At 41.9% G+C, this 21,385-nt stretch overlaps 1 protein-coding gene across 29 annotated transcripts in view; it reads right to left on the bottom strand.

Moving 5' to 3' along the window:
* Positions 1 to 10,609: 10,609 nt before the first annotated feature.
* Positions 10,610 to 21,385, bottom strand: part of MCF2L (MCF.2 cell line derived transforming sequence like) — a 278,619-nt gene continuing 267,843 nt past the window's right edge. For 18 of the 29 annotated variants that reach the window (XM_042861425.2, XM_042861416.2, XM_065581005.1 and 15 more), the window contains 11 exons: positions 20,830 to 20,908; positions 20,606 to 20,672; positions 19,320 to 19,435; positions 18,745 to 18,837; positions 17,747 to 17,806; positions 17,313 to 17,387; positions 15,430 to 15,510; positions 14,092 to 14,216; positions 13,192 to 13,304; positions 12,942 to 13,045; positions 10,610 to 12,822 (listed from right to left, as the gene is read on the bottom strand). In XM_042861425.2, coding sequence (XP_042717359.2) covers positions 12,743 to 12,822; positions 12,942 to 13,045; positions 13,192 to 13,304; positions 14,092 to 14,216; positions 15,430 to 15,510; positions 17,313 to 17,387; positions 17,747 to 17,806; positions 18,745 to 18,837; positions 19,320 to 19,435; positions 20,606 to 20,672; positions 20,830 to 20,908 — 993 coding nt within the window. In that variant the 3' untranslated portion in view covers positions 10,610 to 12,742. Of the gene's footprint in view, positions 12,823 to 12,941; positions 13,046 to 13,191; positions 13,305 to 14,091; positions 14,217 to 15,368; positions 17,388 to 17,746; positions 17,807 to 18,744; positions 18,838 to 19,319; positions 19,436 to 20,605; positions 20,673 to 20,829; positions 20,909 to 21,385 lie in introns of those variants that run through there. The other 11 variants (XM_065581010.1, XM_042861423.2, XM_008173212.4 and 8 more) reach the window with 8 other exon arrangements.

A 21,385-nucleotide genomic window follows, 5' to 3' on the forward strand; every position in this document is an offset into this window, starting at 1 on the left:
AGGACAACCAAGGAAAATGGAGAGAGATGCAGGGCACCTCTTCATATTAGATCTGTAAAATAAATTCTTTAAAAACATCCACCTATTTGAGGGCAGAATTTGGCTAGCTATTAGCACCCATTAGAGCAGTCCTCTTAAATGTAGCCCATACCTTCAACAGAAAGCCAGTCAAAAATTGTCTGTTGTAAACATGTCAGATAACTTAAAATACATGTAAAGAAACTAATATTTTAGAACATTCCTGCTGATGATACTTGTATCCATCTGACAAACAATAGGAGCACCGGTCAGCATTCCTGTTACATACATGGTTTCCACCTTCAATTCTGCTTTACAACAGCTCAGCAAAACGGTATTTATGAAACCCATTCTGAGCTGTGCCAGCGTTGAAATAGAAAGCCCCCCATGACTTTTGCAAAGCCCTTGAGGAAGGGCAACCGTTGGCAGAGCCCATTATCAGGTTTGGAAACAGCAGATGAATGATCCAGATGGCAGCCCAAGACAGATAGGGAGGAATTAGTGCCGCAAGGTAAGTCAGCACTTGAGCCAGAGTGGATTTGAAGAGACTGAATAGCTTTTGATTTACCTCAGACTGGGGAGCTACAGGAGGATATTGCAGTTCAGTAGACAGAATTAGGTAGCAAGTATCGGGGTAGCCGTGTTAGTCTGTATCTACAAAAACAACAAGGAGTCTGGTGACACCTTAAAGACTAACCGATTTATTTGAGCATAAGCTTCCATGGGTAAAAACCTCACTTCTTCGGATGCATAGAGTGAAAGTTACAGATGCAGGCATTATATAGTGACACATGGAGAGCAGGGAGTTACTTCACATGATGGCATATATAACATTAGTAGATGTGCAGGTGAATGAGTCCTTGATGGTGTGGCTGATGTGGTTGGGTCCTCTGATGGTGTCGCCAGAGTAGATATGGGGACAGAGTAGGCAATGAGTTTGCTACAGGGATTGGTTCCTGGGTTGGTGTTTCTGTGGTGTGTAGTTGCTGGTGAGTATTTGCTTCAGGTTGGGGGGTTGTCTGTAAGCGAGGACTGGCCTGCCTCCCAAGGTCTGTGAGAGTGAGGGATCATTTTCCAGGATAGGTTGTAGATCGTGGACAATGCACTGAAGAGGTTTTAGCTGGGGGCTATAACGGGGGAGGGATAGCTCAGTGGTTTGCACATCGGCCTGCTAAACCCAGGGTTCGGAGTTCAATCCTTGAGGGTTCCATTTAGGGAACTGGACTAAAAATCTGTCTGAGGATTGGTCCTGCTTTGAGCAGGTGGTTGGACCTCCTGAGGTCCCTTCCAACCCTGATATTCTATCTAATGTTATATATGCCATCATGTGCCAGCAATGCCCCTCTGCCATGTACATTGGCCAAATCGGACAGTCCCTCCGCAAAAGAATAAATGGACACAAATCGGATATCAGGAATGGTAACATACATAAGCCAGTAAGTGAACACTTCAATCGCCCTGGTCATTCTATTACAGATTTAAAAGTCACTATCATTGAACAAAAACACTTCAGAAACAGACTTCAAAGAGAAACAGCAGAACTAAAATTCATTTGCAAATTCAACACCATTAATCTGAGCTTGAATAGGGACTGGGAGTGGCTGCCTCATTACAGAAGCAGCTTTTCCTTTCCTGGAATTGACACCTCCTCATCTATTATTGGGAGTGGACTACATCCACCCTGATTGAATTGGCCTTGTCAACACTGGTTCTTCACTTGCGAAGTAACTCCCTGCTCTCCATGTATCACTATATAATGCCTGCATCTGTAACTTTCACTCTATGCATCCGAAGAAGTGAGGTTTTTACCCACGAAAGCTTATACCCAAATAAATCTGTTAGTCTTTAAGGTGCCACCAGACTCCTTGTTGTTTTTGTAGAATTAGGTAGGGTGAGCTAACGTCATGGCTAGCCAGCGCCCAGCCTAGGGACATATCTATGGACCAAAGTCTGAGAATGCCATGGAGACTGAGACAGGCAGGGCTATTCTATGGCTCAGTACAGTTAAAGCTGGGTATCACATAGCTTTTCACATAAACACTTATTACACTAGTCCCACTGCACAGACCAATGGACCATTCCATTGACTGCCCAGTGGATTATCATGAGCATTTCTTTCCCCATGGCCACCGAGATCTCCCAGCCATCCTTGTAGGTCACTGTGGTATGCAGGTGACCCGTGACCATTTAACTAGATAAGACAGAGGTTAGAGCACTGACAGCAGTTGCCACCTTTCTGTAGTGGGGGCCCCAAAACTGGATGCAATTCTCCAGATGTGGCCTCACCAGTGCCAAATAGAGGGGAATAGTCACTTCCCTCAATTTGCTGGCAATGCTCCTACTAATACATCCCAATATGCTGTCAGCCTTCTTGGCAACAAGGGCACACTGTTGACTCATATCCAGCTTCTCGTCCACTTTAATCCCCAGGTCCTTTTCTGCAGAACTGCCACTTAGCCAGTCGGTCCACAGCCTGTAGCAGTACATGGGATTCTTCCGTCCGAAGTGCAGGACTCTGCATTTGTCCTTGTTGAACCTCATCAGATTTCTTTTGGCCCAATCCTCCATTTTGTCTGGGTCACTCTGGACCCTCTCCCTACTTTCCAGTGTCTCTCTCTCCCCCCAGTTTAGTGTCATCCACCAACTTGCTGAGGGTGCAATCCACACCATCATCCAGATCATTAATGAAGATGTTGAACAAAACCAGCCCCAGGACCAACCCTTGGGGCACTCCGCTTGGGGCACACTGCTGCAAACTAGACATCATGCCATTGATCACTACCCATTGAGCCCAACAATCTAGCCAGCTTTCTATCCATGTTATAGTCCATTCATCCAATCCATACTACTTTAACTTGCTGGCAAGAATACTGTGGGAGACTGTATCAAAAGCTTTGCTAAAGTCAAGGTATATTATGTCCACCACTTTCCCCATGTCCACAGAGCCAGTTATCTCATCATAGAAGGCAATCAGGTTGTTCAGGCATGACTTTCCCTTGGTGAATCAATTTGACTGTTCTTGATCACCTTCCTCTCCTCCAAGTGCTTCAAAATGGATTCCTTGAGGACCTGATCCATGATTTTTCCAGGCACTGAGGTGAGGCTGACCATTCTGAAGTTCCCCAGATTCTCCTTCTTCTCTTTTTTAAAAATGGGCACTATATTTGCCTTTTTCCTATCATCTGGGACCTCCCTCTAAGGCATGAATTTTCAAAGATAATGGCCAATGGCTCTGAAATCACAACCAACTCCCTCAGCACCCTCAGATGCATTGCATCTGGCCCCATGGACTTGTGCATGTCCAGCTTTTCTAAATAGTCCTTAACCTGTTCTTCCACCACTGAGGGCTGCTCACCTCCTCCCCATACTGTGCTGCCCAGTGCAGCAGTCTGGGAGCTGACTTTGTGAAGACTGAGGCAAAAGAAGCATTGAGTACTTTAAGCTTTTTCCACATCATCTGTCACTAGGTTGCCTCCCCCATTCAGTAAGGGTCCCACACTTTCCCTGACCTTCTTGTTGCTAATTTACCTGTAGAAACCCTTCTTGTACCCTTCACATTCCTTGCTATCTGCAACTCCAATTGTGCTTTGGCCTTCCTGATTATATCCCTGCATGCTCGATCAATATTTTTATACTCCTCCCTAGTCATCTGTCCAAGTTTCCACTTCTTGCAAGCTTCCTTTTTTTGTTTAAGCTCACCGCAAACTTCTGCTAAGCCAAGCTGGTCGCCTGCCATATTTGCTATTCTTTCTGCACATCGGGATGGTTTGTTCCTGCACTCTCAATAAGGCTTCTTTAAAATACAGCCAGCTCTCCTGGACTCCTTTCCCCCTCATATTAGCCTCCCAGGGGATCCTGCCCATCAGTTCCCTGAGGGAGTCAAAGTCTGCTTTTCTAAAGTCCAGGGTTCATATTCTGCTGCTCTCCTTTCTTCCTTTTGTCAGAATCCTGAACTCAACCATCTCATGGTCACTGCTTCCCAGGTTGCCACCCTCTTCTACTTCCCCTACCAATTCTTCCCTGTTTATGAGCAGCAGGTCAAGAGGACCACATCCCCTAGTTAGTTCCCCCAGCACTTGCACCAAAAAGTTGTCCCCAACACGCTCCAAAAACTTCGTGGATTGCCTGTGCACTGCTGTATTGCTCTCCCAGCAGATGTCAGGGTGATTGAAGTCCCCCACTAAAAACCAGGGCCTGTGATCTAGAAACTTTGTTAATTGTCCGAAGAAAGCCTCATCTACCTCATCCTCCTGGTCTGATGGTCTATAGCAGACGCCCACCACAACATCTTGTTGCTCTTGCCTCTAAACTTAACCCAAAGACTCTCAACAGGCTTTTCTCCAGTTTCATATTGGAGCTCTGAGCAATCATACGGGACTCTCTTACATACAGTGCAACTCCTCCACCTTTTCTCCCCCGTCTGTCCTTCCTGAACAGTTTATATCTATCCATGACAGTACTCCAGTCATGTGAGTTTTGTGATTTTGCAGCTATGGGGTTCCCGAACTGCGGTGGGGCAATAGATGGCACGCATATCCCTATTTTGGCACCAGACCACCTTGCACCCCAGTATGAACTTTGTAATGAGTGCTCTGTGTGTAGTAATAACATTGCAAATGCGCCCTTGCTATTATCTGTGAAGGATTTCAGCCCAAGCCAGCATATGTTCTGAACTAATACAGATGACTTAAGTTTCCATAAATAGACTTTTATTCCAAACCTAGACAAACAGACATTTATAACTGAATGAAACTTTATAAATACAGGGAAAAGAACTTTTGAAGGGGAAAGAACACTCATTTCCGTTTCACAAACTCATATCAGCCTTGTCTCTCACAGGTCAGTGTATGTGTGGCTGTGATTGCCTGTACTCTCCCCTGGGATGGAGTGATAGGGATAGTGCAGCGGCCCCAGACGGCAGGTAAAATGTGTGGCGGGGGTGTATAGGGAGGTCCCAGAATGCAGTTCTCGATGGGCTGCAGAGGGAGGCAAGCATGGGATTGTTGAATCTGAAGGTTAACAAGAGTCTCCAGCATTTCTGTCTGACACTTGAGAAGTGCTAGCATCTCCTGCTGCACATCTCTCCTTTTCCTCTGCCTTTCTCCTCTCTGCTTGATCCCCACCCATGCTGTCTGTGAGGGTAATTTTCCAAGCCCTGTGTTTGGTATCTGAAGCACCAGAGGCTTGCAGGATCTCTTGGAACATGTCATCCTGCCTCCTCTTCCTTCTCCTCCTCATCTGGCTGAGCTGCTCCACTGGTGTAGATGGAGAGACCCTCAAGGACACGTTTCCAGCTGCAAAGATGCTCAGAGGTCCTATTGTGAGTGTATTCACAAGATAAATGGAAACTTGCTATACTCAGCTCACTTCCCTTGATGCACACAGGTTCAAAGCACTGCATTCACATTTCTCCTTGGGATTCATAGAGCATAGCGGCAGTCCCAGCTGTGGTGAGTACGGCCCGGGGAAAATAAGGTGGGGTGATACCTCACGGGCATAAGTACATGTGGATAGGGCAACTGAACTGAGTACTGGCACCGTTTTCCACAGGTGGTGGTGATTTTAGCTGATATCTCACTCCTGAGGGTAACAGAGGCTGAAAGGGAACAGTTCATGCATGCATCCTGCTGCAGACCGGGTCCGTATGCTGCTAGCCTGTGTGCTGCACTGGTGCCTGCTGAAGTAATTGCTGACTAGTGGGAAAAGGCTCCTACCATGGCAGAAGAAATAAGGCAGCCCTCCCCAGAAACCTTTGGCAGAAGATTGCAGATGACCTCCAGGAAAGTTTCCTTGAAATCTCTATGGAAGATTCACGGGACATCCCAGTGCACATAAACTGTTCTGCAGGGTCCCCACTGCCTAACTGTAGAGGGGAGTGAGAAGCAGATAGTAAAATAACCAATAGAGGAAGAGTTACTACCTCTTCTAGCGTGATTATAAAAGAGTAAATGAACAGATGTGTCCCTGCAATATCAAAGCAAAGTGCAAACTTACCAGAGGTTCCTTCCTCTGTATCAGCCTCGCCCGCACTGGACTGTAGGGACTGGCCAGGAGTCAAAAACAGGTCCTCGCTCACTGTGCCACTGGATCCCCCACTGGATTTTTGTTAGTCTGGAGTGTGGCCTAAAGAGACTGGCACCTAGCTCCAGTTCTATTAAAATGACATTTTAAAAAATGTCATTTTAATAGAACTGGAGCTAGATGCCAATGTTTAGTAAAACAAAGACTCACTCTAGCTTTTTGGAACTGAAATCTGTTATTTTGGGTTTAGTTTTTCTCCCCTCATGTGTGTGCTCACCACCTTGTTAGGAGGACAAAGGAGCTGCTAGCAACTTGTTTTTAAAGAACCAAATAGAGCAGAAAGCCATCATCAAATGTTACATTAATTTTGCAAACAGACACTATGTATAAAGAGACTTGAGGGCAGACATATTCAAATTTATACTAACAGTGGGCTGAGCTGTATCACCGGAACACTGCCACCTTCTGCGAGACATCATAGTCCTGGATAATGTCACCACTCTACAAAACTTGATCTTATTAAAGCTTTTTTTTGCCAGAAAACTTTTGCTGTTCAACTGTTTTGAAACACAATCTACTTCCCCTTGCAGCTGTCCTGTCCTGTGGTTAATCCTTGAGCTTCTCTCACTGTAAATGTGTTTGTTGCTAAATTAACTCAATGGCAGCCCTTTCAGAGACATTTTACAGATAACATTAGGACTCTCCTGATGAAAGGGGTATTAGTGAGAAGTACCAGAACTTCTTACATGTACTGGGTCTCTCCCTTCTATTCACCCGCACTTTTACTGTTAGTACTTAACTGGTCTAGTATTTATATAAGAAGTGGGCTCAAGCTGCAAAAGAGATATCTGGATGACGAACACTCCAAAATTGGAGGTGGGGTGGGGTGGGGTGGGGATGGAGTGGGCATTCAAATCTGGGATTTGGTTTGAGCCCATCTCAGATGTGATCTACACATTGAATAAAAATTTTGGCCAAACCTTGAGTTCCAATTTCACATATTCAAAGCTTGGTTCTGAATATACCTTGTTAGTTTTTTTTCTGGAGAAGACCCTAGACATCTAGGCATATGAATGCATTTGGTTCTGGCTTGGATCAGGCCAAAAATCTTAGGATGGTGGAAATCTTGAGAGAACAATTTATTTGACCAGATTTCCAACTACTGCCGATCAAAGTCATGTGAGAAGTGACTGAGAGATTTTGATGCCATTTTAAAAGGTCAAACACAATTCTTCTGAATAAAGTGAACAGCATATCTTGGTCCCTGTTTCTAACCGAATGTAATTTCACACGTGACACTGCAATAAGATGATTTTATTGGTCTGAAAGGTTCTAACTTATTTTCTGAAATTGACTGGTCAGAGATAAATTCTAAAAATAATTAGATAAAAATTGAATTAAAAGGGGGTTTCTGAAAGTTCCCTAGAACAAAAACAAATAGAGCGAAGTTAATATCTCTGGCACAAGGCCTGAGGTTAGTCTCATGCAGCAGCTGGCCCTTATCCTTTCAAGCTGTTTGTGAAGGGCAAAGATCACTTACCAAGCACTCTGCTATAACAGCTCTGAAAATTGCTTCTCCATTGGAAGCCATAAAATGGCCTTTCTATTCCTTGTTTATGGATCCCCAAGAGAGCATCTTGGTCTCCTTATCCTGCCGGAAAAGGCCTTTTCTTTACCCACAATATTAACACAATCATCACACACTAAATAATAAACATATATTGACTATTGTCAACATAAATGGATTCCCACCTTAGTTTGAGCCATATCCAACCTCCCACCCCACTCGTCTCCCACAGATGAAAGCCTGAATAAATGGAGCTATTTCAACATCATAGGTATTTCTAGTGCACCCTATCGATTGCATTTAGGCAGTACAGTATCTAGATGGGATTGACACCAAGTCTTGAAGGTTAAACTCCGCTTTGTTACAGTGAGTGGGAGAACCAAATTCCAGATCTGAAAGCACTTGACCTCATCTGCACAAATCTAATCTTAATTTTTGTGTCTATGTTTATGGAGGGAGGTAGTGTTCTCAGGTAGCCATGATGCATACCAGATAGAACTTTATACCATACTTGAAAATAAACCCCTTAGATAGCACCTGGAAGAAGGTTGGGAGCCAGTGCAGTCTTTGAAGAATTGGAGATTGATTATCTGAAAAGTTAGTTTAATTCAGTGAATATAGTTCTACACAGTACAATGAACTCATCCTGAAGTCTTCCCTGGAAATCTAGCTTTGTACCCACTAGAGGAGAGTGCTTCTACTTGGAGCCAGTTATCTAGAATACAGGAAACATGAAAAGCAACTACGGTGTTTACAGTGGGAAACGAGTTAAATAGTTGTCTCTGTCATTATTCAAAGTTCCGTATAAAAACATGATTTTTTTCCACATTCCACTGGACTAAAACTGGCCTAGGAACATGTTTATTTAATGCTGCAGAACCCATGTCGTGGCTGCCAGTCTGTAGCTCAGGAGCACTGGACTCTTGGAGCCAATTACTGGGGCTCTCTAATTGGCTACACAGAGGCCACTATTGAGTACACAAGATACGCTCTTTGATCCAATGGACTGAAGTGCTGTCTCCGCAACACATTCCGTGTGGATGGGGGAGAGAGGGCGTGAAATTAAACCTGGCTGTCATATGGCAGCAGTTGGCCACAGGTGTAGCCCAGAATATCTCAATTTAGTGTGAAATCACCTCCTGCCTTCCAATACCTAGACACAGTGGGGTGCCCTGAAGATACCATTAACTCTTAGAGCACTAAAGTATATTCTTCTTCAGATGCTATAAATTAGAGTTTAGAAACCAATCTCTCCTACCTTGGCTGCTATCATGACAGGCATAAGGAGGAGGTGGCATGGGACCTCCACCTTTCTCAAGATAGACTTCCCAATGGTGCCCCCTCCCCCCCATGACAATGTGGGGGATTTGTCTATGTACAACTTACGAATTCTGGTTGTTATGAAATTGCTGTATCTGGGAATGTCTGTGCGTGGATGTGGAATCCACCATTTACTGACATGGGCTGCAGTACAGTTCCTCCCAGACCAGGGACAATGGAGAATCATTTATGACCGTGCAGTAACCGAACAATGGGTATGCTAAGGAGATTGGCTGAAGCTAGTTTTTGCAACTAGTCTGCAGGGAGGGGGAAGTGGACAGAGTGGAAAATTCCCAAACAGTACAAAGATGACAAAGCAGGGCTTTAAAAAGGACTCACAGGAAGAAGAAAGGGAAAAGGGTTTTGGAGACACAGGAAGCATTCGGGAAAGAGATAAGCAGGCTTTCATAGCAACGGGGTGGTCTGATTTAACTGCAGGATGAGCCAAGATCAGAAAGAGCTAGCTACAGGAGAGAGGGGGCACCAAGATTATGAAGAGAAGCCATGTGCAGGAGATGGAATCTGGCTTTGTCTATGTGGAGAAGAGGACTCTGCCCAAGTCCAAAGGACTCTGCAGAGTGGGTGAGGAACCTGAGCCAGGGAAATGCATTTAGGTATATTTGTTATAGCTCTGTGTATTTCCCATTCTAAGTAAAGAGTAAGAGTTTTACAAACCTGTGCAGAGTCAGTCTGTAGGTTTTCACTACTGTGTATCCCTGAAGAGGTAAACTGTAAACCCAAAAACTCACACCTTTGGTGGGATCCTGGGGAATACGCACTAGATGCGGGGGAAGATGACACTAATTCCAGGAACTAGGCAATCGGGCTTCAGGGTACACCCCTGCCACGAGAGCATCAAACACAAGGCCTGCACCCGGAGTGCATGCCTACAGGCTCAAAGCCAGGGACCGTATCTCAACTCTGCCCAGCCCCAGCAAGCTAAGGGCATGTGGGAGTCAGCATTTGGATCCTCTCATACCAGTCTGGTGAGTGTCCAGCAGGGGGAGCTCAACCAGATCTGTGAAAGACACCCCTTCACTCCCCCAAATTGAACCAAAACAAACATTTGCAACAAGCAATGAAGAAATGTATTATATATTATTATTATATTTAATTATAATAAATCTGGCTACTGTCAAGCCAACCTGGCAGCATCTTAAATTTATTATCCAATCAGCAGGCTGGTCCCATCTCCCCAGCCCTGAGGAAGTAACAGAGAGTTGGAAGAGCAAACCAGGGGAGAAGTAGAAATGGAATTCTGAGAGGTGGATTAAATGAAGAGAGCAAAAGGTTTGGACACACAAAGGTTATCTTTCAAAAGGCTCATTCTGGTAGAATTGTGAGGGCTACTCCTAAGGTGTTAGCCTGGCTTTTGGAGCCAGTCATTACAGCCCTATTGACTTCTACTGAGTACACCTCAACCCTGATATAACACGACCCAATATAACATGAATTCGGATATAATGTGGTAACATAGTGCTGGGGGGGGGGGGGGCGGGGCTGCGCACTCTGGCGGATCAAAGCAAGTTTGATATAACACCGTTTCACCTATAACACGGTAAGATTTTTTGGCTCCCGAGGACAGCGTTATATTGAGGTAGAGATGTATTTATGATCTTATATGATGCACATCACAATAGTGTCTGAGCACCTTGAGACAATAAAGCAAACAGCACCTCCATATTGAGGACATCCAGCAAGAAATGCTGAAATTTATTCATCCAACTTTCATACATCCAATAAAGACCTCTGATTTTGTACTTATAATTTACAACAGCTGTAGAAAAGGAAACGGTGAAATGTGCTGTATTAAAGTGCAATGGTGTGTATAAGATCACAAAAAGAATGGAAAGGATGCTGCAATGAGACAGCTGAAAGGACAGTCTCATTACAGGACTGTTTGAGAGCAATATATTTAAGTAAATTATGTTACAGATCATTTACAAAATAACTTACAAACAAGAAGGCAAACCAATCTCTCTGCACATTGTTATTTCATTATCACATATCAGGCTAAACAGTCCTGGCTAGCACAGTTTAGGATAATTTAAGAAGGAACGGATTAATCCTTTTTTGGAAATGACGCATAAAGTAAAAACCCTGACCAGCCTTCATACTGCAGTATTGCAAGAAACCTAAAGTATTTATGAATGGTAAAGTGACACATTTTCAGCAGCATGAAGACTATAAATACATCTTTTACATTGATATATGTATATACATACACATACACACACACACATATATATATATATATTTATACACACATTTATGCACTGGCCACAGCCAGCTGCATTTTGATTGTAACTGGGACAGAAAAGTAAGCTCATTCTTTTGAGGCATTTCTCTTTTAGCTGTTCACATCGAGTGTAAAATCTAGATTTCTTATATTAAGTGACTTCTAGGTACTGAGCACCAGCAATTCCCATTGATTGCAACAGAAGCTCACTGCGCTCAGTGCTTCTGCCAATCAAGCCCTCACCACTCCAGATTATTTGAAGCAATACAGTACACAGACCAGGGAAAAATGATATTCCAGTATAAGCAAAACATTTCAAAATCGACACACTGTTTGCATTTGTAAGGCTGAACTGCAAAGAATATCTGAGGAGGTGATAATTTACAGCATTTACAGTATACCCTGAAAAACTGTATGTTTATGATTTCCCTCCTTTTACAAAAGGATTTAAAATATTTGTCCACAACATAGTTCAGATTTTTTTTTAAATAAAGTTATTGCCCCCACCCTCCCATTTTATAAAAAAAATACACAACTGTTTAAATTTTTTAGTCCTTTTGAGTAAATCTACAAACATACATCCTTAGCTAAAAGGTTCAGGTTTCTAATCCTCACAATAAAATCTTCAGCATTAGGAAAGCTCTTGAGCTCTATAGTGTAGCCAGCATAGTTTCATTTGCCTGTAACCATCTTCTAACTGTTAGAGCTGAAGATAACCACATTGTATTACAAATCATTAAGAAATCACTTAAGTAATACAAACATTTTGTGTTTCAATGTGTACCTTAGTAATGAAAAATTATTTTGTATCAAATATGCTATTAAATTGCCAATGTTATGTAAACACAGTGATTCTTGGTAAAGAACTTGGTTCAGAGGTCAAAATACCTCAAAAATGGCCATTGGAAACAGTAAAAAATGCTGGAAAAGATAAAATAGTTTTTTCTTTTGATGCTGTTGTGGTCAGTAAATTGTCCATTTCTTTTGCACCACAGCCTGTGAAGACGCATTTTACTGCAGAAAGCACAGTGCTAAAAATTCAAGACAAGAGAATGGCTGGATCTACATTTAATTCCCGGTTATTGTAAAAGACACTCCATAGACTGCATTAACCCAGAAGTATCCTTACAGAAAGGTTTTTGGGAGAGTGAACTGTAAACTCAGATTTCTTATCCTTATTTCTATATTATACAATTATTTTTATTTTACAATAGGATTTACCACAGAGGAACACATTCCTGTCTTGTCCTGTTCTTCTTCTGGTTGTGGTAAAATGGTGTCTCTGTAGAAATTTGATGGCAATATCCAGGGGGAAATGTATGTTGAGATTCAGACTTCAGATCAGAAGCTTCTAGAAGATCCCATTTCAGATCATTTACTTTTCTTTATAATCTCAGATTACACATACTTTTCACTGAGCTCTTCCTAGGGATGGCTCCATAAATCACCATTTAAAACATGAGACAGGCAACACATACATGCTGGATCTCCATTTCAGTCCAACGTTCAGAAGTCTGCATAAGATGCTGGAAGTTCACAGGCGACTTGGGGAAATGTTAGCATTAGCCCTTGATGTCTCAGAAGCTGGTGCTGCCAGCATTGCAACTTTCATTATAACTTGATGATGAACTCAAAGTACTGCATCCAGTGCCTGATTCTGGAGTAAGAGGGAAAACAATCACAAGAAACATGCTATGTCATTTGTTCTTTCAAAATGAGACCTATATATATGTTTAGCTAAACTGACCATTGCCACATTTACAATTAATCTCTTACCAGAGCTGCTTAAAGACTGAGCTGATTTTGAGTTGCCTATGAGCATCAATAAATTGTTGGCTGGCACCAAACCTTCTTTCCCGGTGCTCAGATTCTTCACATACCTAAGAAAAGAATTTTACTGTCAAACTGCTTAAATTTTTAAAAATATATTCTTTATACACACACACAAATTCTTCAGAGTATATGACATCATCATTGATGAGGTACTTGTGCGCATTTTCAAGCAGCTACACACAATTTTCCATACCAAAGTCCGTCCTCTCCTTCACGGATCAGCTGAACGAGGTCTCCACTTTTCACTGCAAGATCTTCAGAACCTCTTTTGTCATAATCAGTCACAACAGTGTATTTACCAGGAGTCTAAATGCACAGAAGGAAAAACAAATGAACAAATTAAACTGTACAGTAAAAATAATAGATATTAAGCAGATATTGACTTTTGTACCGCAGGGGTAATTTTTTTTTTTTTTAAACCACAGTAAAGTCGAGGTGAATATTTACTTTGAGGGACAATAAATGTTGCTATTCATCCAAAATGTGAAGTTAGTATATGTATTCTCACAAACATCCTGAATGACTTCCTGAGAAACATCTGTACATCTCTCCATTATATCAATTAATTAAAGACAAACAGACAAACAGACAAACAGACAAACAGACAAACAGACAAACAGACAAACAGACAAACAGACAAACAGACAAACAGACAAACAGACCACCACCACCCTCATTCAGGTTCTAAACGGGAGATAAAATTTGAAGTCCAGAAAAAGCTTAGGTGAACCAGTCAGGGAACCAGAGATTTATATATGCTATTTCATTGGATAATACTGTTTTCTAACTCACTATTATTCATTACTGAGGCAGTAAACAATAGACACCTGTGTTACTTTTCACAGTTCTTTTGTATGTAATATAAACAACTGCAGATGCTATGAGTCCAAATGACAAAAAACTTTCACAAGGCACTTATGCAAACCCAACCTTAAATTGAAATCACCGTGAATTTTGCCTGATTAAGGACTTCAAGCGTGGGTTTTTATGTTTTGCTGCAAGTTCAAACAAAATTCCCATGTACTAGATACTTTTACTATATTAATTAGCAATACAAATTTCACCAAATTGGTAGGAAAATATTTCTGGTTACCAGCTTCATCTCTCCTCCCCCTTCTTCTTCTTCCTCTGCATCTGATGAATTAAGTGGGTCCTCAGCACTAGACCAACCATCATTTTCTTCAGAGGCATCAAGTGACTGAGATGTTTTAGCCCAACCTTGGTAAACAAATAACCTATAGTTATTAACTTTGCAAAAATGTCCCAGAAACAAGAAAAACTCCCACTGACTTCAATGAGACCAGGATTCCACCCAAAGTCTGTAATAGTTACTTACATATCAAGTAGAAATAGGAGGAAAATGTTAGGTTGGAAAATATTTATACCCTTGGGGCCAAATTCACTGCTGGCACAATTCCTATGAAGTTGTGCTATTTTATGGCAGTGATGAATTTGGGCCTTAATGTTTTTAAAAAGAAACTAAGCAGAAAAGAAAAAGTCCTTCTCTCTCTTTTTTTTTTTACCACACCCACACCCACCCACCCACGTGTACGGCTGTTTTTCTTGGGAGGCAGTAGAAGTGGAAATTGCTTCCAATTTGTGCATTGCTGTTGCTGAGGGCCGGTGGGTAGGTGTGACATCATCAAAGAAGCTTAACTGGATAATCAGATGGCAGCAACAGTGGCCTGATTTTCCAAATTGCTGAGCACTTGCAGTTCCCACTGAAGTCACTGACTTCAGCACCTTGGCAGATCAGGTTGTTATTGTTCAAAGCCAAACTGGGGTGACAAACTGCACAGTAATACTACGAGAATTGATCATGATTAAAACTGTTGCAGTAACCACCCCAGGAACAAAGATGTATGTATCACATTATAAAGCTTTATTATTTTTCTCATGACAAGTAATGCAGGCTAACCCATTTAACTTATTTACGACGCTGAATTGCATCCAGGGTGCACAACTCGCCATTCCAAATAAAATCCAACTAAGGTTGCTTTTCACTGAGGTCAACAGGTCCTTAAAAGAACAAAGTAACCACAAACATATGCATGTGGTTCTTAATCATAAAAGCAAATCATGATAAAAAACAGATTAGGAAAGTTTCAGAATTAATTTTTTATGATACATTTCTGTTCAGGACAAACGGTTACATCATTAATACCCAGTGAAAAGAATGACAGGAGGAACATTCCCCAAGCCAACTCTAAATATAAAAACACGATAATAATCAGTTATACTGGGGGGGAGGGGAACCCAGCATTTTTGCTTTCTATGGAATCTATGAGGCAGTTTCTATTTCCTGCACCATGTGTCTGGACAATACATGTTACAAAAAGTGTTCTAGTACTAGCAGAGTAAAGCCAAAACAATCTCTAATTCACAGCACACCAAAAACATAGGTTCATGTGGCCCAGGACTGATACTTTACCTTGCCTGCGCTGGGCTGCTGGTAGAAGATTAGAAGTACTGAGCCATTTGGCCCTGTCCAATGTTAATACTGAACTTGCATCTGTGAAAGAACTGAGTAATAAGTTCCTGCTTCATTCCACTCAAATTTCATTTTTAGCTTAAAAGTTACCTTTATTGCTGGGCTTGTGAGATGCAACTAGAACCCTTTTCATTATTTTTAAATTAAAAAAACAATATAATAGAGGAAAGTAATATTGCGGTCTGTTCCTGGTGCTCAATTCTTCCAAGCTATCATTTACAAAAAACAGAACAAAAACAAACACAGGGGACTAAACTTGGTGTTTGCCAATTATCACTCTGCTCATATGTTGCATCCTGTTTCTCCAACTCTTTGGGGGTATTGACTACCTCTTACCATGTGTTCATACAGCGCCCAGTGCTACTGGGCCCCAAATCTTGGTTGGGGTGCTAGACACTATGGGAATTCAGAAAACAGTAGTGTTACTATTCACGAAGGGTAGCATTTGAGTTAAAAATAAAAAAACAGTTGAAAGTGATTCTGCATCCATGTTGGGGAAAAACACAAAAGCCCACGGAATTTCCAAGAGTGATTTCTTATTATTTTCAGGCAGGACTAGCCCAACGCTGACAAAACACCAAACTAGAAAAAAATGCCCTTTTTCCCAAAGAACTGTCTGCCTGAGGAACCTTAGAAAGGAAGCAAAAGAAAAAGGCAGAGAACCTTTGAGAAAAGAGATTGCTAGAAAAGAAATCAGAAGGAGGATATAATTCAGTTATAGGGCCTGATTTTGATTGAACTTGCACCAGTTTTACACTAAGTCATTTCAACTGAGTGGCACAGCCCATCTATCCTCCCCAGGCTTTGGTGGGCAGAGGGAAGGCGAAGCGGTGGAAAGGCAAAACGGGGATAGAGGTGCGTGATGGGGGAATGGCAGGACACTTTTAATTTAGTTTCTTGGTTATTTTCTCTCTCAAATCAACAGTCTATTCAAGGACTGTATTTGAAATCTTTGCTGGGAGTTCAGGATAAGCAGCCTGTATTATAACTGAACAAATGGAAATGAACAAACTTAATAGGACAGAGAACCTCAGTGATATATCATTGTCTGAGCGTTTTCTAAGATACGTGCTTTCTAAAAACATGGCGGTAGGATCTAACTCATACCCAAATATATGAATTAAACATTTATTTTTCATCAAAAAGCAGAAGCTTCCACGTGAACTGGATCTGGATTATCTGAGCCACCAGGAAAAAAATCATTCTCTCTCCAAATCCGTATAGAGTTCTACAGAGGATAAGGTACCGGACGACATCCATTTTCCCTTCAGACTCTGCAACAGACTCCCATAGGACTGTCTTCACCTCTCCCTGCATCTTCTCAGGAAACCCCCCTCTTAGAGTTCCCAGACCCTTGCAAAGACTCCTGAGCAAAACTTTTCTTCCTTGTAATATCCTCAAAGTCCAGACCTTTCATACTAGCTGGGAAGTCTAGCAGGTTTGGCTGGTTTCCTACAGAGCTCAGATGTCACAGACCTTCAGATTCCACGTGCGTAGAGGCTGCGTACACACAGAGTGCATTGAACACCCCACAGCATAGGCAAAGCGAATGCTGTTGGATAATGCCACACCCAAAAGCCTGCAACACCAGCTGGGCTTTCACATGGCTAAAGACAAGGTTGAAGCAACCTTGGAAAGTGGGGTTTGGAAGAAGAGACTATTCTGTAGGGGAAATATTGCCTGAGAGAGTGTACAAGAAGGGTATGGAACCAGTGTCATGGAAAAAACAGCGGATGAGAATACCTTTGTGCACACATTTGATATGAATATTACATTAGAGATCTACGGCTTATTGTGGAGTAGAAAAGGTGTTATGACTCTACCTCTTAAACCAAAAGGAGTTGGATCACTCTTTACTTCATGTCGTTTAGCTTTTTTGTCAGGGCTGGTAGGAGAAGCTGCAGTAGGATGAACAGGCAAAAAACAGAAGAGAGATATTGAAGAACTGGAAAAAACAGAATAGGCAGATTGCATGCTAAATACCTTTGAGTTTACACTGGAATATAGTAAATGGTTTCTGATTAATCTAATTCATTTTGGTTGCCATTGATTGATTATAACAAAAGGAATTAATTTTTTGGGTATTACATCCATTATCGTGCTAAACTGGCAAGGACATTTTTACAATTATGGATACAAATATATGATTTTTTTTCTAAAAACTGTAAATCAACAGAATACAGTTAATCTGCATTTTAGGTGCAAACATTATATTAACAATCATTTTATTTTGGAAAAACTAATTCTACAGCAATACCTGGTCCTGTCAGAAGGATCATTGGCAATGTCTGATTTTTAGCAGTAGGAGATGGAGTTTCTGTCAAGGCAAGCATGGAATATTAGTGCTTACCTCATATGGGCTTTGAGTATTTAGACACACTATGCTGATACAGTCTCTCCAGAAAGAACTCAAAGGTAATCAGGGTTTAAAGAGACGTGTTAAGAGGGTGCTCGAAAATCATGTGTTCTACTAAGTGGTGTCATATTAGTGCAATGCAGACTATTTAAAGAGAATCATCCAAAACAAGTTAAGGACTCTACAAATGCATTTACTTGGCAGCAGGAAGCAAGAAAGTATCTCGGACTCAGACCAGCTCCTGTTTCAGAGCAAAACTGAAGACCTCTTTTCAAAAGAACTGAATTCTTATTTCCTTATATCCTTGAAAATAGCAGCATCCCATGCACAGCCTTGCATTAAGTACTGCAGATTTGATTAAGAAGTAGTCAATAAGAAAACACTTCTAACAAAATATTGGTTCCCTACTGGTTTTAATACAGATAACCCAGAGCAGATACGCTGATGGTGGAGCATGTTGCTGCTAATTCACTCAGAGGGTAGGCAAATGAGCTTTCCACTGCTACCCTCCTTCAGTGTTTCCACTGGAGATGAGCAGTTTAAATGCCTCCTGGGGACTCCATGGAAGGAACTGATATGTACATAAACTGGATTCAGCACTCCCCCAATGTCACTCTGACCACTCCACTGTCCTGGCTAGCACCAGGCCCTAAAACACCCCATCACCAAGTGCAAGGGAGATTATAGGCACTTGGTACTGTCCACCTCCCCCAGTGGACTTTCTACCTCAGGGCCCTTTGCGAGGGTCTATGATAGCAAAAACCACTTAAACTTGGGAGAGGAGCTAAGCTATATATCCCTATATGCATGTATATATTCACACTGAAACATACACACAAACACCCCAGACCAACTGCAGCCTTGCTTGGAAAACAGAATCTAGCTTGTTAAAAATTTACCTTTCTGACTTTTGAGGTTAGTAAAGCCCTGAAGTGTAAAGCGCTTTTTTGACAGTGCAGAGCATTCTGAGGTAGAACTAATTACTGTATCATCTACAAATGAAGAGAGATGAAAAGAGAGAAAGGGGAGATATACATGAAAAGGTTAAGGCAAAATCATCCAACCCTATGCCAGGGAACTAGCATTTTGAGGGAGAAATAAAAGACAGAAAGTTCACACATTGCAGAAGAATCCAAGCAACAGTTTATCACCACTGTGCAGACCTTTACATTTAGAAGTGGTCTAGTGGCTGAACTCAGTGATGGGAACCAAATCACAGAGGAATAAAGGGCTCTTCATCAGTACATTCTCGGCAGGGTTTTAAGAGAGTTTTGCGGTAGTGTCAAGACATTTGTCCAGTAAAAGAGAAATCTGGGAAACAATCAAATCTGCAGGATCTATCTACAATGCTGGTTCTGTAACAAAAAACCCCCAAGAGCATACTCCTAGCTCTCACTTTACATTGGACACTCTCCATTCCCCCTTGGTAAGATACAATTAAATTATCCATGGGCACAGAGTAACGGAGACTCACCTTTGCCTTTCTCGGGGTACTTTGGTGCTACTGAGGTGACACAACCTTCTGGACTTGTGGGATCAGTTTTTCTCTCTTCTAGTTTTTTGATGGTTCTTCCCTGGTTCCTTGAAGGACTGTTTATCAGAAGAAAATTAAGACAATAAACCTCCTGTAGTTCTAAGTCTGAACAGGGATGGCAGATATCTGGCCCTTCTGCAGACCACAAGGCTGCTATTGCTCCTTCCTGCAGACATGCATACTGAAGAGTGTGCATGGACCACAGCTTCTGCTCCCTGGAAAGCTAGGATGGGGACGGTCACCCAGTGATTGCAGCCATGTGTGTTATGGTTGCTACTGGGGCTGAGAAAGGATTCAGAACTCCTCCCCCCACGCCCCTAGTCTGGTGATCTCTGCCTTAGCAGAGCCCTGAACATCCCTTCTGCTAAGAATTATGGACTGAAGTCGGCTTGCTAGCTGTTACCACTGGACAGACAGGCAAGTGGTGAAGGAGGAAATACAAATGGAGTTGTGGAACCAGAAGGGGTTCCCATCTCAATGTTAGATTCCAGGCTGGGGAGGAGAGGGCTGTCTCTAGAACCCTGTACAGCTGGGCACATTTTCCTTGTGGGCTGAGGTCCCCATCTTTCTGCACCCTCTATTCCACTTGCGGAGGGGAAGGTGTTAGGACTCAGAGCGAGCTGAGTTCTGGGGAGTAGGCTGAACAGAGCCTATCACTGAGCTACAGGTTATATAGTAGGAACCCTGTAAACCCTGCACTGGAACCAATTAAATGCCTGGTGAAGGACAGTGTGGGTGATGCCCCTCCTATGTGTCAGTGTAACAAAAGTTCTGGCCTGCTGTTTAAAATTCACGTTTTAGTTGTCATTTCACTGCTGTGTTCAAATCAAAGATGTATGGTACATTTTTCTTTATTTCTTGGAGTTTAATATACACATTTTTACAAGAAAATATAATAAATAATGCTATATTCTGTAGACATGCAATCTGGTATGTTTTGACAGATATAGGTGTGCTAGACTGAGCTATTTTCTAGTTCATACCACTGCTGTTAGCTCTTCATTTAAAAAAAATACATAAAAGTTCAAAAGCTATTTAAACCCCAGGTCTATAATTCTACAGTGTAGAAAAGCAGCAGCACCAAAGAAAAATTAAGAAGTAAAATGTATAGTAGAGGCAAGTGGACAAAAGAACTACAGATGAACATCATTGGTAAGCCGAATGTATTTTGTAACCATCTGCTATGTCTTAGCCCACCAAATTGATTTGATGACGTATTTACTTACCTTGTACAAGTTGGTGCAGGCATAGGTAAACTGTGTGTCTGTTCTAGTGTTCTGTGCTGACTAGCTTCTGCGAGAAAGAAAAATACCTATCAAATAATTTATTTGTACTCGGAGCCTTTGTATTCAGAATTTTTTTTTACAAATCAGATGTAGAGAATGTGGTTTCCAGTACAAAACTGCACTGTGCAGAAGGGAGAAGGAAAGAGATAAAGAGAATGTTTTACCTCTGCATGCCTGCAGTTGGCTAGTTAACACTTTTCTAATTTCATTTACCCAGGTAGCTTTAATTTCAGGGGTTGGTGCCTATCACAAAAAAGAAACCAGTGATCAAATATTGAAAGCTAGTTGCACTAAACAGTGCAGGCAAACACACACCTAGGAAGAGCCCTAAAGAAAAGATAAACAGAACTCTCTCTCAGGGCCTTGGGGGAAGGGGAGTTATTTTAAGTTTTTAGCTGGGCTGGGAGGGGAGCGGGGAGAGACTGGAGCTTTTGCCACTGTCATAGAAACTTCATTTTTCTAATGAGAAAATTAACAAGACTTTTTTTATGCAAATTATTTTTGTGAAATGTTGGGAATCTTATATTTTTCATCAATCCTGCAAACACACACATGCTGATTTTTACACGCCTGAGCAGTGTCACTGAAGTCAATGGGTAGCTCAGGTGTGTAAAGTTAAGCACATCTGTAAGTTCTTGCAGGATCAGGGGATAAGTTCACACAGTTTTACTCCACTTTTCGGTCAATGACATCGGAACTGTGTCACAATACTACTGGGCT

Source organism: Chrysemys picta, chromosome 1 (assembly GCF_011386835.1).
Source record: "Chrysemys picta bellii isolate R12L10 chromosome 1, ASM1138683v2, whole genome shotgun sequence".
Taxonomy (NCBI): domain Eukaryota; kingdom Metazoa; phylum Chordata; order Testudines; family Emydidae; genus Chrysemys; species Chrysemys picta.